The 17,951-nt window shown below is 38.6% G+C and overlaps 2 protein-coding genes across 8 annotated transcripts in view; both read left to right on the forward strand.

Moving 5' to 3' along the window:
• pde10a (phosphodiesterase 10A) overlaps positions 1–9,125 on the forward strand; it is a 104,223-nt gene extending 95,098 nt beyond the window's left edge. For all 6 annotated transcript variants that reach the window (XM_047351394.1, XM_047351396.1, XM_047351395.1 and 3 more), the window contains 2 exons: positions 3,147–3,235; positions 5,135–9,125. In XM_047351394.1, coding sequence (XP_047207350.1) covers positions 3,147–3,235; positions 5,135–5,234 — 189 coding nt within the window. In that variant the 3' untranslated portion in view covers positions 5,235–9,125. The remainder of the gene's footprint in view (positions 1–3,146; positions 3,236–5,134) is intronic.
• Positions 9,126–11,979: 2,854 nt separating this feature from the next.
• LOC124859007 (uncharacterized protein C6orf118-like) lies at positions 11,980–17,803 on the forward strand. Of its 2 annotated transcripts, XM_047351412.1 has the most exons (10): positions 11,980–12,081; positions 13,224–13,825; positions 13,938–14,060; positions 14,759–14,818; positions 16,392–16,519; positions 16,610–16,665; positions 16,955–17,139; positions 17,222–17,275; positions 17,376–17,437; positions 17,524–17,803. In XM_047351412.1, the coding sequence occupies exons 2-10, from the start codon at positions 13,226–13,228 to the stop codon at positions 17,582–17,584; spliced, it is 1,329 nt and encodes a 442-aa protein (XP_047207368.1). In that variant the 5' UTR covers positions 11,980–12,081; positions 13,224–13,225; the 3' UTR covers positions 17,585–17,803. The 2 variants fall into 2 exon arrangements, with proteins under 2 accessions (XP_047207368.1, XP_047207369.1); XM_047351413.1 differs by lacking the exon at positions 14,759–14,818.
• The last annotated feature ends 148 nt before the right edge of the window (positions 17,804–17,951 follow it).

The raw sequence follows: 17,951 nt of genomic DNA on the forward strand, positions 1-17,951 counted from the left end.
TTCATAAGAAGGGGGACCGGAGGGTGTGTTCCAACTACAGGGGGATCACACTCTCTGTGCATGTTGGACTCCGGCAGGGCTGCCCTTTGTCACCGGTCCTGTTCATAACTTTCATGGACAGGATTTCTAGGCGCAGCCAAGGGCCGGAGGGCGTCTGGTTTCGGGACCAGTGGATTTCGTCTCTTCTTTTTGCAGATGACGTGGTCCTGCTGGCCCCCTCTAGCCAAGACCTACAGCATGCGCTGGGGCAGTTCACAGCCGAGTGTGAAGCGGCTGGGATGAGGATCAGCTCCTCCAAGTCCGAGGCCATGGTTCTTGACCGGAAAAGGGTGGCTTGTCCTCTTCAGGTTGGAGGGGAGTTCCTGCCTCAAGTGGAGGAGTTTAAGTATCTCGGGGTCTTGTTCACGAGTGGGGGAAGAATGGAGCGGGAGATTGACAGACGGATCGGTGCAGCTGCTGCAGTAATGGGGGCGCCGTGCCGGTCTGTTGTGTTGAAGAGAGAACTGAGCCAAAAAGCAAAGCTCTCGATTTACTGGTTGGTCTACGTTCCTACCCTCACCTATGGCCATGAACTTTGGATCATGACCAAAAGAACGAGATCCCGGATACAAGCAGCTGAAATGAGCTTCTTCCGTAGGGTGGCCGGGCACTCCCTTAGAGATAGGGTGAGGAGCTTGGCTATCCAGGAGGGGCTCGGAGTAAAGCCGCTGCTCCTCCACATCAAGAGGAGCCAGTTGAGGTGGCTCGGGCATCTATACCGGATGCCTCCTGGACGCCTACCTCGGGAGGTGTTCCAGGCACGTCCCACCGGGAGGAGGCCCAGGGGACGGCCCAGGACACGCTGGAGGGACTATGTCTCTCGGCTGGCCTGGGAACACCTTGGGCTCCCCCCGGAGGAGCTGGAAAAGGTGTCTGGAGAGAGGGACGTCTGGGTGTCTCTGCTGCCCCCGCGACCCGGTCCAGGATAAGCGGAAGATGACGAGTACGATAAAATATGAAGTCTTTTAAACTGAATATTTACGAAGAATACCTCCAAAACTAACACTTGAAAATGGATTTTGTAATCATTGACAACACTGCCTTGTGTTACACTTTGTTCTGTCATTCACCATAATATGCAAAAATACCCTTTTGAAGAACCTCTGCTATTGGCTTATTCAATTACCTTTGAACCTGAGGTGAAATCAGACAGTAAACGTGTAGGTTTACAAGACCATTAAAAAAAGAAGAGTAATAAATAAAATGTTAATTGAAGTTAATTACCAGCAGTTCTAACTAGTCAGGATATGGTTCTACTGTATTCAGTCTATTTACACAAAGACTGATGCATCAATCAGATATTTTGTAGCCAGATTCCTTCAAGCTTCTGATGAGTAAACATAAATTTTTATATTCCAGCTCCTATTTAAAAACTATAAGTAATACAGTTTTGAATTTAACTGTCTTCATTCCAATTTTTACAAATTTGGCTAAAACCACCAGAAAGCCATAGAGGCATGTGTAACTTACTAATGCCTGTTAAAACATATTCAACACATACTAAGAATTATAATGTTCAAAGCACTTTGCTGGCAACAGTTGTGCCCAATTAAGCCTAATCGTACTCATTAGCAGACTAAATACACAAATTTAGATCTATTGTGCAATATTTAAATCAACATTGTCTACTTCATTTAGAATCAAATAATTAAACCTTATATAACTGTTAATAAACCAAGCCAGTAAGGTGTGAACAATAAAACTCTATATATAGCGATAAAAACAATAATTTTCACAAAAACAGGACAATCTCCCTGCTTCAACCAAAAAATCCACATGTATTTTTATTTTATTCTATTTTAAAATAAGTAGGTGTTCAGATGAAACCCATCTAAAAACAATTACAGCATGTCATATTCACTTCTTTACAAGACAGATTATAGATCACTATTTTCTGCTCACCTCAAAATATAGAAGGGCACCCAATCACTAGATGTTTTGTTATTTCTAAGGAAAAACCGTAGTTTTTCAATTGCTATGATATGATGAATTAGTGGTTTGGACCAAAGGCAGCATCATACCATATGTGTTACACAGGTTATGCTACATTATTCATGTGCATAACCCTTGTAGAGTTTAAAGATCCTTACCTTAACGGTTTGATTCCCAGAAGACTGCCAACAATTCCTAACCCAGCATGTTCTAATACAGACAGAATTGGACTCTTCAAAAGGATAAAACCGAGAGACTTTGCTGGAATACTCTTAGCTTCCTGTTATCTGCTCCACTCTCACTCCCAGATCAAAAGTACCAGGCTGTATGAACAACCAACGTGTCTTTAGTAGAAATACAGTTTCCTTTAAAAACTTCTTCCACCTTTTGTGCTCTCCCAGTCTTCACTTCAGTGAAAGTTAAAATAGCAACGTAAGTTTTATTCCTTCAGTAAAAACTCCTATATAAAGAGTGTTGCTCTCAGGGCAACCTGGTAGCTTTTTTTTGCAATTGGAAAAAAAGGGATTGGATTTTTTGTTTCTAATACAACTATATTGATGTTACCCATTTAATTAGTCAGGCTGTCTGCTCCCAGGCTGTAGTCAGCTGTTTAAAAGACATGCAGCTCACCAACAAAACCATAACCCTGATTATAGCCTTTCCACACTTTGACTGTTCAGGGGGGAATTACTTCCAAATAGCTGAATTTGTTTTTCTTGTAAACAAGGGAAAAGGGTAAGAGCCTTCTTTCAGCCAGCTGACCAGCAGTGCATAGCAGTTTTTTTAGGATATCCATAAATATTGACTTCAAACTGTTGGAACCGTATATGGGATAATTCTTGCAGTTTTAGAGCCGTAGCTTTTTAAAAGCTTCGTTAAAGCCTTGATATTGTTAATCAGGCTGTAGCAGCAAATTTATCACCCATTAGAATTGTTGCTTATTCAGTAAAACTATAAAAGTAAAAGTATTTATTAAAGTTAAAGAACTTTTAAATATGGATATGGATGCAGTTTCTGTTGAACATAAACTCACATTGCTCTTTTGTTCAATATAAATAGGAAAAACACTGCAGAGACAACAGAGAAACGTCTTGCACAGCATAAATTGATCAAACAATTCCTGAAGCTTGTTTTACAAAAGCAAGTTGCTTTTTCTTTTGTCTCTCGTTTTGAAGGTGGGATTCTACAACGCTGTGGCAGTTCCATGCTACTCGACACTTTCAGAGCTTTTCCCTCCATCCGGTCCTCTCTTAAAAGCCTGCAAGTAAGTTTTTTGTATGAGTTTTTGATGGAGTGAACTATATTTAGAAACAAAAGATTTCAAAAAGCAGCGGTCAGGACTTTTTTATTAAACATTATGGTCCTTCTGAGAGAGATCAGCAAGGGTTTGTCTTGATGTAACTGATCCATCACATTAGATTAAAGCTGTTAAGGAGTACGTGTAAAAACGCACTCTAAATATGCTGGCTGCTTTATCTCAGCATATTTCCTTGACTTTTTTAAAATTTCATAGGAAAAGGAGAGCACAAATGCAAAGCTGTCGTTCCTCGTACCATGTTGCATCGGCTTGTCTGCTGCACTTCTGATTTTTAAGTTCAATAAGCACGTAAGGAATGTATTTACGGCTGTTATTACTGCTTTTTAAACAGGGTCGTGTTGCACCTTCGCTTGCCCTTCTGCTGCTGTTTTAAAATGTGTCCTTGATCTGTGGGGTATGCAAACAAAGTGAGCAGTGTAATGTTTAAGCCCCGGCTGTACGTCAGCACCCAGCTCAGGGTGGGCAGCGGGCCTAGACCCCACGGAGCCCTGCAGCTTACAGTGGGATCTGCCAAAGACGTGCAAACTGCATTAGGCTGGCTAATTGAAGAGGATGGCATCGAAGTTCAATGGCGTTTCTTGCACTCATACGCCAGGGTGGATTAAAGAACTATTGAGGAGGGGTCATCTTCATGATGGCACCACTAGTTGGGATGATTGTCGATTTACAGTGGTGCTAATGGTGCCAGCACTATTAGCAAAAGTTCAACACAGTTTGGGATTGTTTTTTCATTACTGGTAGATAAAATGCAAAGCGCTCATAATCCTGCTTCTATGATAGCTATTAATTTGAATTCCTGCCATAATTTTAACAATCCGCTGGCGTTGCTAACCATTCTATACACAAGCAAAATGATAACTTTCCTACAGCAAGCATTTTTAGGCTATTTCTTGTTTTCCAGCTTTTTTATCCACCATAGATTTGAACCTGTGTGTTTCTCTATTCTATTCTCAGAAGTAATTATATCCTTTAAATGTTTTCACAATTTTTCATGCTTCAAGCACAAGTATTTTACTGGAATTGAATATGCTATACCAACATAAAATACGTAATGGTGTAGAGAAAGGAACAGGAGAAAAAATTTTTAAATACAAAATTTGAAAAGATTGGCATGCAAATGTATTCAGCTCCCCTGAGTCAATACTTAGAATAACCACCTTTCACTGTAATAACAGCTGCTAGTCCTTTGGGGTATGTCTTCAACAGATGTGCACATGTAGAGACTGAACTTGTTCTTAGCTAAATGGCTGAAGCTCAGTTAGATTGGATGGGAGAGAACATTCATTTTCAAGTTTCACAGCAGAAACAACTGGATTTAGGTATGGACTTTGACTGGACCATTCTAACATGAATATACTTTGGCCTGAACTATCTGGAATGTATGTTTATGTTTGTCCTGCTGGAAGCCAGCATCCTCCACAATTACCCCTTTAGCTCCACACACCTTTGCATGAACTCTGTCATCTCCACACCATCATGCTGCCATCACGTGTTTCATGATGGGGACTGTGTGATCAGATATTAATGCTATTTAATAAAGGGCAATTGCTTACTCTAGATTTTATTTAGGGGTATTAGAGTAAAGGGGACTGAATACAAATGCGTGCCACACTTTTTATTACTTAAAGAAATTTTTAAAAGTACACCTCATTTTTGTACACATTATTTATATACAAATTTTTGCTGCTTTGTGTAGGTCTATCACAAAAATCCCAATAAAATACATTGAAGTTTGTGTTTGTAAAGTAACAAAGTATAAAGTAGTTGAAGGTAGTGTAAATATTTTTCTACATCACAGTAAAATGAGTAAAGTCTGATTCTGATCTAGTCACTTTTTGTTTCCAGGGAGAACCTGAATCATTGGGAGCAGATTGCACGAGGAGAGCTGGAGGACATTCTGCCCAGCCGGCCCTGTGATCCAGGCCCTGTGAAGGTGGATAACTGACTACCAAAGGGGTCTCTGACCCAACAAAGAAATATACAAACTGAATCCCGCCACGGACCTGGACATTTTACAGGGGGGAGTGGGGTCGGGTGGGGTGGAGGAGGCAGGAAAGTACCACATCCTGTGTTAGCAGGAGTTTGACTCGCTGAAAGCAGCTTGACTTTGAAAAACACACAGTTACCTCATTGGGTGACGGAAGTGTCCACACTGACGGTTTCACCGATCCCAGAGACTGACAGACATTCGTCGGGGAGGGATTTCAGCCCATCACCCTGCGTCCTCTCAGCTTGGGAAATTTAATTTGATAGAACGGCCTTGAGTCATTTCCTGTATTTTATTTTTAATTTCTATTATTATTTTAATTATTTTGGCTATTTCTTGTTATTTTCCTTCATTTGAACTGATCCTGTTATGGTCTTGTATTTGAAGAGGCCTTAATCTAGACCTTTAACAGGCTAGGATATGTGAATTTTTCTTTTCAGTTTAGGCTCTTTTGAAATGGTACTGTTTGCCTTCTGTGTTGAGTTTATTGCACGTGCACTACTTAAGCAAGTTATTCCCAGAGACAGAAGGAATGTGTAGAGCAGATGTCTGGTGTAGCGACACCTTATTGAGAAGGTGGACATTAGAATGTGTTTGCAATTACATTTCTTTTTTTAGCAAATATCCTTCGCAGTACTTGAATAAACGCAGCCTGTTCTATGTGGAGATTGCAGAAATCCCCTAGAAACATGGATGAACTGTGATGTTGATGTTAGTACAGTCATGAGAGAGTCACATTGTTTAAAGTGTGAGGTAGTCCCTGGAGCTCCTCTCCCCTGAGCATTTAGGAACCAGCTGCACCAACATCCCTCTGATCACCAGGATTTTTTTAAAGCAAGACTGCATAATCCGTAATTTGTACTCACTTATCCCTCTCATTTATCGCATCATAAATTACACTTGTCTTCAAAGTAATAGCAGTGTGTTTAAAAAAAGTAAATAAGCTTAAAATCCCTTCATAATAGCTTTTTTTCTCCGTACATGAAAATACATTGGGAACATGGCATTATCTATTCCAAAACAGGAAGAAAAATTCACCAAATCTGTTATCGTTTTACAGAAATTGAGGAAAAAGAAATATTAGGCTGTTCAAAACGATAAGTGTCTCCATTTTTCTTTTCAAGCTCAAACATGCTCCTGTGAATCACTGAACTGATATTTAGCTGTGTAATCACTGCTTCTGAGAACTGCTTCACATCTGTGTCGCATGGAGCCGACCCAACTTCTGTCACCAGTGAACAGGTACTCCAGCCCAGGCATTTGGACCGCATTCCACAATTCCTCTGAATTTCTCAGTCTTGTCTCAGAAACGGCACATTTGATGTCGTCACTCCACGAGTTTTCAATCAAATAAGAGTGTTGGGATTGTCCTGGTCATTAAGTCTTGCTGGTCTGGAACCAGGATGCTGTTCCCTTACTGGTGTGTTTGAAGTTGTAGTCTTGTTAACTATTGGCTGAATTTATTTAAATTACATAAAAAATTGTATGAAAAAATAAAATTTGTATGTTTTACTTAGTTTTTTCTGTCAAACAGATTCTAAATTAAGAGGAGATGTTTCATTTGAATGTAGTCAGTGCTATAGATTTAAGCGTAGGTGTTTAGTATGCAAATTAGAGATATCAAGCATAATCTGGCACAAATAAGACCAGGGGGCAGCAAAGTGTTGGCAATATATATACATGTAGGATATGCATCAATGGGCGCAGCACGTGGTGAAGAGGTAGAGCATGCGCACCATATACAGAGGCTATGAGTCCTCGAACCCGTGTCCAGGATGTGATTCCCAACCCCGGGACCTTTGCTACATGTCTTCCCAACCCTCTCTCTCCGCCCATTTCCTTTCTAAATACTGCAAAATAAAAGCCACTAGTACTACAAAATAACATTTTATATATACACTATATATTTATAGACTATATATGCTTCAGCCAGCATTAATGGTATACATATACTATGTGGTATTTTGAGGCTAATGTATGACAGTAGACTACATAGGGTCAAAGAAACCACATTTGAGGAAATTTCTTTAACACCATGGGGCAACATTATGTCTTTAAGTATTTTGATGTTTTAAAACTGATCTGGGGATAAATAGGTCTGACTCCATAGTATATTTAACATCCCCATGTCATGGTCTATGAACCACCATGCTTTACAGGTGGCTCCAAAAAACAACCTTGGTTTCATCTGTCCATTAAATGTCCACCATTTGTCTTTGGGGCAGTCGGTGTGTTCTTTGACAAACTTTAACCATGTTGTTTTGTTCTACTATGGGACTCTGCAGGGGCTTCTTGCTGAAGGATTGGCTTCAATAGCCATCTTTAATTGTTACAGTTCTCACAGGTAGCTGCAGATCACCCTGGAGCTGATCATTTGGCTCGTTTATGAGCCTTTGCTATTTTGCCTATTCTTTGATCCACTGGAATGGTAGTTCTCCATTTTCTGCCACGTCTTTCTGGTTTTGGTTTCCATTTTAAAACATTTGAGAAAACATTTAACATTTAGAAAATAAATTTACTGAGAGTTTTAGAGGAATGCACCATAACTGGCATGTCCAACATTTGCTGCCTTCAGCCTTAATTAAGAGCCTCTTGTTTAACATCTGTTTGTCCATAGAATAAATAATCTCACTTCTTTACAAAGATATTATTTTGAACCCGTTATCAGACAGCATGCGTGTCATGACTGTTCAGTCTGTTGGTCTTCTGTTACTCTACTACACCTACTAGTGAATTATTTGCCATGTAGAAATATAATTTCTTCCAGAAACGGGGAGATCTCTATAAGTGATAATGGACTGCTGTTATTTTGAACACATCTGTATTTCACCCCACAAAGCACATAAACAATTGTATTTTTTTAAGCGGACATGCAGGAATAACACCAGGCAGTCATGAACATCATTAAAAGCTTCCTGTGATTTCAACAAAGTTAAATCATGTCTCTGGGACTGTAACTCAAGAGTGTTGTTTGACTTTTTGCCACTGTGTGACACACAGGCTGTAGAAAGAAATAATTATTTTCCTAAATCAAACTAGAAGATACTTTGGGACTCTTTTAGTAAGTTTCCAAGATCTTCCAAGAGACAAGCTGTTTTGTCCACCATTTTTCCAGACTCAAATTTCTGCTCGATCCTTTTATTTTTTTGTCTGTTTGTTTCATTTTTGTTGTGCGGCTGGTACCGAGGCCTCTCGAGTGTTGTGAATGTATCATTTTGAGGAATGTTTTCATTGGTTGCAGATTCTGGGTGGCGCTGCGTGGATTCATCTGCACCATCAGTTTCCTCCATGTGCTCTGTCTTACTTTTCAAAGTTGCTTCCAGTGAGCTTCAACCAAGAGCAACAATTAGCATGCACCATTTAAAACCTAGGAGGAGATGTATGCTCTGATGGTGCTAAATGGAACGGCTGTCGTGCACTTTTTTACTAGGTTTCTGTGTGTGTGTGTGTGTGTGTGTGTGTGTGAACGCCTTCCTCCTTTAATCACTCTAACCCCACCAGACAACTTTGTAAAGTCACTGCACTGTCCCTCCTTTTCTCAGCACCAGTTATAACTCGTTGTCTGCACTATGTTTAGCTTATGATCTTTATCATCATCATTATTATTATTATTGCTATTATTACTATTGTTATTTTCTTAATTAGAGTTAAATTTAAATTAACTTATATTTTTTATACAAAGAAGAATAATGTTTGCCTTTTTTTTTTGTTTTGTACAAAGTAAACATTAAGATAAATTAAACAGTCTAGACATGTTACTGTTACCCAGAATAACTGAGGAATGTCTCAACTGTAAATGTAAGAGCCGTAGCCCAAATGACTTTTATTAAATACGTCTTTGAAAAACAATGTCTCTGTACCAGATCATTCTTTACTTTATGTTCTCACAGCATATTTTACTTTAGTAACTGAGCTGTAAATGAATAGAATATGTAAAATGACTAACTCCCAGTTGGTTATGTTATTCCATTTGCTGTGATTGGATCCATTTGTCTACATTTTAATTTTTTTAAATAATGTTTTACATTCATTTTGTATAGGTCAATTGCTGTTTTATGTAATTTGTTTGGTGCTGTTTAAGGCATCACTAATCAATCTATCTAATATAAGTAGAAAGAGCAAACCTGCAAAAAACACGGGTGTCCACCTAAGCTGACAGCTCAGGCAAGAAGAGAATTAATCAGAGAAGAAATCAAAAGGTCTTTGGTAACTCTGGAAGAGCCGTAGAGATCCACAGCCCAGACAGGTGGCTCTGTTGACAGGGCAGTTATTTGTTCTGCACTCCAAACATCTGGTCTTTATAAACAAGTGCCAAGAAGAAAGCCATTGTTGAAAGATGTCTTGTTTACAGTTTGCCGCAAGCCATACTGGGAGCACAGCAAACATGTAGAAAAGGGAACTCTGGTCAAATTGTAATTGAAAATGAACACTGTACATAGCCATGGAGATACCATCCCAACTCTGATGTGGTGGTGGCTGCATCATGCTGTGGGAATGCTTGCCTTAGCTGGGACAGGGGAAACTGGATGGGGCTAAATACAAGGCAAGCCAAGAAAAACAAAAGGCTTGAGCATTTTCACCTTCCAGCAGGATAATGATCCTAAACATAAAACCAGAGCTACAGTGGAATGGTTTAGATCAAAGCATATTTATTTGTTAAAATCCAGACCTAAACCCAATTTAGAATCTGTGGTAAGACATTAATCAAATGTGTTTCAGATTGGGTTTATTTGCAAAAAGGATTAGGGACATTTTTTTAGTTTCTTGATATGTGCAAGGCTGACAAATACATTCCTAAAAAGACAGCACTTTTTTTTTTTTTTGTAAATAATTTTGAAAACCATGTACTTTGTGTTAGTCTTTCACATAAAAGACCTTAAAGTTTGAGGCACTAAAATTTCAAAATATGAAAATACTCAGGGGTTATAAATAGTATTTTAAGGCACTGTAACTCTTACTGACATGTCATAGAAGTTATGTATTTATTTAAGACAGTCAGGGATATACTGTAAACAAAAACAAAAGCGAAAACATTTCCCCAGTCTGCTGCAGATGTTACAGTATATCTGACGATAACGTTTTTTATTTTGGTGGCAGGAACAATCCTAGAGGGAGTGTTTTTATGACCTCTGGTCATATCTTTTGTGGTTCCTGATGTTTGTTTTAAGAACCAAATCAGCTTATTTCATTATTAGTCTTACTGCTTTCTGAAATAACTGACAATTAAATTAACAGCAAGTCCTAACGGGTGATTAAAACTTAACCTTATCGACTACAGGGTCAAGAAGTTTTCTCAGGTCAGTATTGTACTTTTTAACAAATTTTTTTAAATTCAGTTTTAAATAAAGAGCTCACAGTCCTCTTTAAGTATTCTGTTAAGTCAAATTAGTTATTTATAAACGAGCAAAGAACCATCAGAAACATCACTTTTTTTGTCATATGTGGTGGAATTGGAACATTTTATTTTGTTTTTTTAAAAGCAGCAATTCCCAAGTAAAATGCAATGGATCCCAGCTACACATTTTAATGGTTTATTTACACTAAATGATATTAGATGATGGAAAGATTCAAAGACAATGCTAACAAGCTGTGTGATTCACATCACTGGAGCAGAACATGTCATTCTGTCTCCTCGTGTTCGGCCTTTGCCTTCTGCTTTCCTATTCTGGTCACTCCAGGCCCTAAGGCCTTTTTTCCTTCTCCTCCTCCCCTTTTGACCCAAGACTTACACACAAAAACATACTTATTGTAAATAACCAAATTAAGGAGGTATTTTAATTAGTGCATTTAGGCAATTTTCATGGTAATCCAATTTCCTCTGTAAGCAAAGTTTACACAACTTGTCAGGTAATTATGGAATTTTAACAGTTTGAACAAAACTCAATATAGCAGAAAAAAGAGAGAACTGGGGACATTTGTTGACGTTCACAGGTTCTATTTTTAGGAGATTATAGAGAACACATCTGGTATTCTGATGTTCTAGAAAGCTCACTACTGCTGGCTAAATTAATAATACTCAGACAAAGCAACAGTTGGTTTACACAATTCTTTAATACATAAGACAACATATTAATAGTGTCTCATTGGGAATAATGACCGAGTGTTTGGATGTTATTTAACTTGAACAAAGTATTTTCCTACTAAACTCCTGAAAGAGAAGTATATGTTTCAGACCTTAAGTATAGTTTCATCGCCAGGAGAAAGCATATAGATTTGTACATTAAAACTAGTAACGGTTAAAGAGCTACATAATTATGTTTGCCTTACTTTATATCCAAATAGTGAAAAGTTTGATATTTAAAGATGCTGTTAATGTTATAAATCCGATACGAAACAGCAGTTAACAGTATCAAAGTATTTAAACTATGAACATAGTAGTAAGAAATCTCTTATTAAACCTAATTTACCTAAATTTAGTAGGCTAAACGTTTTGTCTGATGTAATGCCAGACAGACAAAACATGTCTTTACAAAGCTTATCTCAACTTCTGATTGACTGTAGCCTAGTTGTAAAGGTAGTCGCTATATAAGATAAACCTCTAAAGCAGTGGTACCCAACTACATCATTGAGAACCCAGAATTTCTCTCCCCCAGATAATTAGGTCCGTGTATGGCGGAAACGTGTTGACTGACATCTCTCGTCCGAAGCTTGCGCTACCTAAAAACTCCCCAGTACGACGATTATCCGGACATTGAACTCAACGCGCGCATGACGTACTTTGGTAGCCTTGGCAACCGTTGTAAATCACACCGCTGCTGGCGTTGAAGTTGACGTTCTTGGTTTCAGTCGTGATTTCTTCAAGAAGGTACACCTAGCTTAGGCTTTATTTATTTATTGGTACTTTATTTATTATGTATTTGACATACTTCCGTTAAACGCTTAGGGGGAAAACATTTGTCTTTTTAATAGAGTTTTCGTTCTTTTATTGTATTGTTTTTGTTGTATTTTGAAACACGTAGATTTTTCTCCGACAAAAGTCTTTTATTGCAATATTTTGATGTTCTTACTTCCAATTCTACAAAAAAGTGATGTTTTTGGATTTTTGTCGCTCTTAAATGTTTCAGGTCTTTTAAAAATATATATCACACAAAGACAATCTAAGTACAAAATGTCAGCAAATCATGATCTAATTAATTAAAGTAAAAGATATCTAAACCCAGTTCTGCCTATGTTGAAACGTCGCTGTCCATTTTGTTAAATCATGATTTGAGTGTACTTAACCACATTTATTTGTTTTATTATTCATTTATTTATTTATTTTGGGTAGCTGAATTAGGATTCACCAGCCAAACCCATGCCTGATTACCTGTATGACTAATAGATCATTAAAAGCATTATATTATTTCTCGTGACCTAAAGCAATTCATAAACAGATGAATTACGAGGTCATTCACATCTATTGTTGTGGAACAGTTTTCAAAGCCACTTCTAAAGCTTTGGGACTCGTAGTGAGATCCATAAATGGAGAAAACTTGGCACAGTGGTGAACTTTCCCAGGAGTGTCCAGCTGAACAAATTTATTCCTTTACACATCCTAGAGGTCACCAAAGAAGACAGAACAACATCTTAAGCACTCTAGACAACGCTTGCTTCAGTTAGGGTCAGTGTTCATGGTTCAACAATCAGAAAGAGACTGGGGGGACAGGGGCCTCCATGGGAGACTTCCAAGGCAAAACATGATTAAAACCTCCCCTCCATCTCTGGATGATTCAGAATAAATTAAGATTTTAGAGTGGTCTAGTCAAAGTCCACATAATTCAGCAAAGAAACGTTTTTGGGGTTTTTTCCGTTGGAGCAATTTATATTTGGATTTAATTTAGTTGCAATGATGTAATTTTTCTTTACCTATTTTTTATATTTAGAAATGCTCATGAGGTTAAATGCCTACACCAGATGTGTTTACTTCTGTATCTTTAAACCAACTTTACAATGTGTTTAACCTCACAGCCATGTCTAGCAGCTGTAAACAGAAACATCAGCATTTTAGGAGTGATGTCCACAGAATGCTGCTCGCTGCTGATGCAGCTCAGAAAGCCGATATCTTCACCTACTCCTCAGGCCATCTGGGACCCCGCAGCCTGGACCAGAGCCCTCCTGCCGAAGAGGCAAAGCCGTGTTTCTGGAAGACCTCTCAAAGAAAAGAAGAAGGTATAAAGCGAAGACAGGCACAGATGCTGGGCTGTGTGAGGAAAAAAGAGAACACCTCCGGCGCTGCTTTTGTAGACGCGGAGGTCTTGAGGTCAAAACGAGATCAGGCCAGAGATTATTCATCACATGCAGGCACAAGAAAGGATACATCTCCCACTGAAACAGCTTATTCTTCTTCAAACTCTTTGTCACTACCGCTAAAAGATGTTTCTCAGAAAGAATCTAACTGTTCATCTGTTCAAGCAAATCTGCAATTTTCCCTGAACGATTCTAACCATGAAACTCTGGACAATGAAGGCCAGGTAGAGGTGAAGCTGAGGTTTGAGAAGGCAGATACAGCCAAGCAGGACGTCAGGGAGGGACCTAAAGTTGCTGAAGTGTGCAAGAGGAAACTCCAAAAGGTGAAACAGTCACCCAAAGCATGACACCAGGAAACTAGGCGCAGACACTTTTTTACTTGCCAATGCTTTGTGTGTGTGTGTGTGTGTGTGTGTGTGTTGCTGTCTTACTCAGGAGTTGAAGAAGTTGTCAGGACTGAGCTGGCCCAGCAGAGACCGCCTTGCGGTGTTCAGTGACGTCTTTGATGATGTATGTGAAGGCTCGCCAGTATTTGGACGCATCCTGAGGGAAATCAAGGTTTTTCCATTTCCTCTGTACCCACTTGCACATTTTTAGCATGTGCCGTCAGATGTATCCAAGCCAAGAGAGAGTGAGTCCCCGGTGTAGCGAGCGCAAGTAGAGCAACCACCAGAACCTGGTCTTCATGCGTCAGGGAGCAGGACTTCAGAGGGCAGCTGCTCAGTTACTGCTCATTCACATGGAAGTGTATCATTTCATGGAAGTTTCTTTTTCCGCCTGACAGCGTTACTCAACTCTGTCAGCGAAACAGCTCTACATGTGATGTTTTCATATAAATTTACTGTCAAGAAGACACTAAGGCTGATGTTTTGTTTTAGTTTCTGATGATGTATTAGAGTAAAACAACAGAGGAAGAAGACAAGAACCAGATGAAAAAGTTTAAATATATTGTGGATTTCCTCTAAACCAACCAGAGTCGAAATATCAATACTGAGCTGAAATAAAAATGCACTCACCCACTAATATTTGGATAAATGTTATTTAAGCTAGATTTGTTTTATAACCAGACATCCTTCTTCTGGATAGTTGACCAGTCTTCTTATCAGAAATGATTATTACAACCACTTTGTGGAATGCACCAGGCCTTCTGCATAAAGCTACCACCTCCATGCTTGAGAAATCAAAACATATTCTAATTCTTCTAAGGGCAAATTAAGTCTGACTGTTGTGTAAAATATATTATTTCTTTCTTCCAGGCTGAATATGATTTATACATCAATCACTTGATGGACTCTCATTCCTCGCGAGATAATGTGGTAAATCTAAAATGAACAAAGCAAGATACTAGTCTAAAATACTGACACTAATTTTGAAGTATTTTCTTAACATTAACTTAGTGTTTATAGCCATGGATAACTTAAAGCATGCAGATTGTGTTTTTCATGAGTGTGAGAGAAAACTGCAGAAAATGTCACAATTGAAAAGGTCAACAATCACATGTCAAACAGTTTCTCATCTACTTAGAGTGATTGATTGATTTTTTTGTTACATCACAATAAATAAATGAGATCCAAAACTGCTAACACTTTTTCCTGGTCAGGCAGTTTCAAAGAAAATGTCAAATATAACCTGTTTGTGTATTGTTCTGAGATGTGGAGAGAAAAGAAGTGAAGATGAGGGCATAGCTGCTTAATGAAAGTGCAATACCTTGTGAAAGTATTGCTACCTCTCAATTTCTTTCACACAAAGCAAAGCCTAATGAGTTTTGACCTAAATGCAAAACACTTTGTGTGTCAGAAAACTAACACTGCGAGTCACCCTGAAAACACCAATACTACAGGAAAATATTGTGGTGGCAGTATCATGATATGGAGAAGCTTTTCTTAAGCGGGGCAGCTGAAGCTGCAAAAAAAAAGTTAGAGAATTTCTTATGAAGGGCGCCCTGGGCGAGCCCACGATCTGTGCCCAATAAAGGATCCGCTGTCAGCGTAGGATAATTCAGTCCAAGTGTGACCAGTCTATAGATTGTATTTTGACCATTGTCTCAATCCATACTGGCCCTGAAGTCAAAAAAGCATTAAAAAAAAATCAAGTATAGGTTGTATGCATGTCTAATGGTGTTTGAAAGAATCTCTGTTCATTGCAGAACAATCCAGTTCAGCTTCAGCCAGCCAGTATTTTAGAGTATGAGGTAGAGATGATGAAGTGCAATAAAGATTTCTTTAAAACATCAAACTTTAGCTTCACAGGCCAGCTATAGTTTACAGTAATACTTACAATGCTTACTGTGTGCATGTCACAGGGAGGTGCCTGTTTCTTTTTAAAAGGACATGGAAATAAACGAGAGAGAAATTATTCATGGCTTCCCTCTCAAGCCATCCCGCCCTGGGCAGTTAGCCATATGGGCCATATCAGATCACTGCTTCCAGTAGAACATCCACCCTAAGAAAACATCAACATGCAATAAATTGGTTTTGATCAAAGCATATTAATGTGGCCCATGTCCAAAAAAGTCCAGACCTAAATCCGATTGAGAATCTGAGGGAAGATTTGATGTTAACAGTTCCTCTCCGTCCAGTCTGACTGAACCTGAGCTGTTTGGCAAAGAGCAATGGGCAAAATTTACAAGCCTAGTAGAGGCATAAACAAAACACTTACGGCTCTAACTGCAGTGAAAGTGTTGACTCAGGTCAACTGAATTTGAATGATCTATAGAACATCGTATCAGCTTTCTTCAGTTTCAGTTTTTTATGCAGCATCTATTTAGAGTTTGAGGGTATAACGTGACTACGTGAAAGTTGAATGCGTATGATTAGTTTAATGAGGCACTGTATTTTTTCCAATGTCTTTTGTGTTGCTTTTCTTGTTGATGTGTCTGTTGTGTTGCAGACTCTGCAGGCTTTAATTCAAGATATCGGTGAGATTAAAATAAGTGATAAAGATAAAGTGGATTACGCAGAAAAAGAGGTTTGCAGGCTAGAGGAAGAGGTCAGAGGAACTCTAGAGGAGAATAAACGGTACTGCAATGATTTCTTTAACGACAAAAGACCGAAAATCATTTACAATTTAATATTTTGGTAGTTTAATGTTATTATCCTTTTTCTCAGAGTCCAAGATGAGCTGAACAACCTTCTAGCCGTAATACAACAAAGTAGCATAAAGAGTAAGTTTCATATCAACATTTGAATGCGTCATTATTGGTAAACCACATGTAAAAACATTTGCTGAATTGTATAGCTTCCTGCAGAGAAGAGCACATTCTGACTGTTAACATGCAATTTGTCAGATTTTCCATTCACTTTATTGTGCTGACACATATAAAGAGAGTTTTGTAGTATCAATGAGAAGGCACTGCATTCATACCACCTGTAGTGGTGCATGTGTTCAAGCACAGACCCATCATTATTCCCTGTTTTGCATTGACGCATGTTGCCTTTTTTGTGTGTGGGCAGATACATCCCTGTCCAGAAACGAGGACAGCGGGGCAGCCATAGACCACACCAGCATCGTCCAGTTCAGGAGACTTCAGGTGCTGAATGTGCTGGAGGAGATCCAGCAGCTGGAGGGGGAGCTCCAAACAAAGCTGGCGTCCACTGTTGCAGCTGCTGCCTCTGAAAGACGTGTCAAAGATCTAAAGGTCCTAAAAAAAAAAATGTATTCACCCTGTCCTTTTCCATAATGTTATGATCAGCACAACTGAACATTTTGTGTATTCCCAGACAGAAACAATAAATCTAATAGCTTCAAATGACCGTCTAAGGACCATTAACAAGGCAGGACAGCTTTTATTTTTTGCTTTTCTCCTACTGCACATTAAAGCATTATTTGGCATAGAAGCATGCATCACTTGGTGACTTGTCCCTTTATTTTCAGGATCTACAGAAAAACATCAGTTTGGTGTTGGACAGGGAGAGGCCCAGAAGAGCTATCACACAGTATGTGGTATATCACATGTATATGTCACGTTACTGGATTGTTGCCTTTTTCTACCAACATGTTCTTTCTTGTGTTTCACCCCTAGGATGCTGTGGAGTGAAATACACAAGGATCTCCAAACAGATGGTGAATTCCTCAAGTCATAAACAAATCAGATAATTTGTTGCACAATTAAAGACAGGCAGTATGTGCAGGATAAAAATTAATAAACAGCAGGAAAAAGCAGAAATAAAAAAAAAAAGAAAACATTTGCCAAAAATTAAAACCTGTCTATTTGTCACTTACCTCACAATTATACACTTCTTTGTACTGTTGCATCATGGAAAATCTAAATAAAATACATTAAAATCGGTGGTAAAAATGCATCAGGGTTTTGAATACAGTGCTGTTTTTGTTTTTTGTCTCAAATCTTCATTTTTTTCAGATCTTCAAGCAAATTTTAATATTAGACGTAGAGTATAAACAAAATGCAGTTTTTAATAATGGTTTCATGTATTTAGGGGAAAAGCTATT

The sequence above is a fragment of the Girardinichthys multiradiatus genome, chromosome 22 (genome assembly GCF_021462225.1).
Source record: "Girardinichthys multiradiatus isolate DD_20200921_A chromosome 22, DD_fGirMul_XY1, whole genome shotgun sequence".
Lineage (NCBI taxonomy): Eukaryota > Metazoa > Chordata > Actinopteri > Cyprinodontiformes > Goodeidae > Girardinichthys > Girardinichthys multiradiatus.

Coding starts and splice junctions, on each gene's coding strand:
- LOC124859007 (XM_047351412.1), top strand. CDS start 13,226: ATGTCTAGCAGCTGTAAACAGAAACATCAGCATTTTAGGAGTGATGTC. Junction 16,520..16,609: donor ACTCTAGAGGAGAATAAACG/GTACTGCAATGA, acceptor CCTTTTTCTCAG/AGTCCAAGATGAGCTGAACA. Junction 17,140..17,221: donor GACGTGTCAAAGATCTAAAG/GTCCTAAAAAAA, acceptor GTGTATTCCCAG/ACAGAAACAATAAATCTAAT.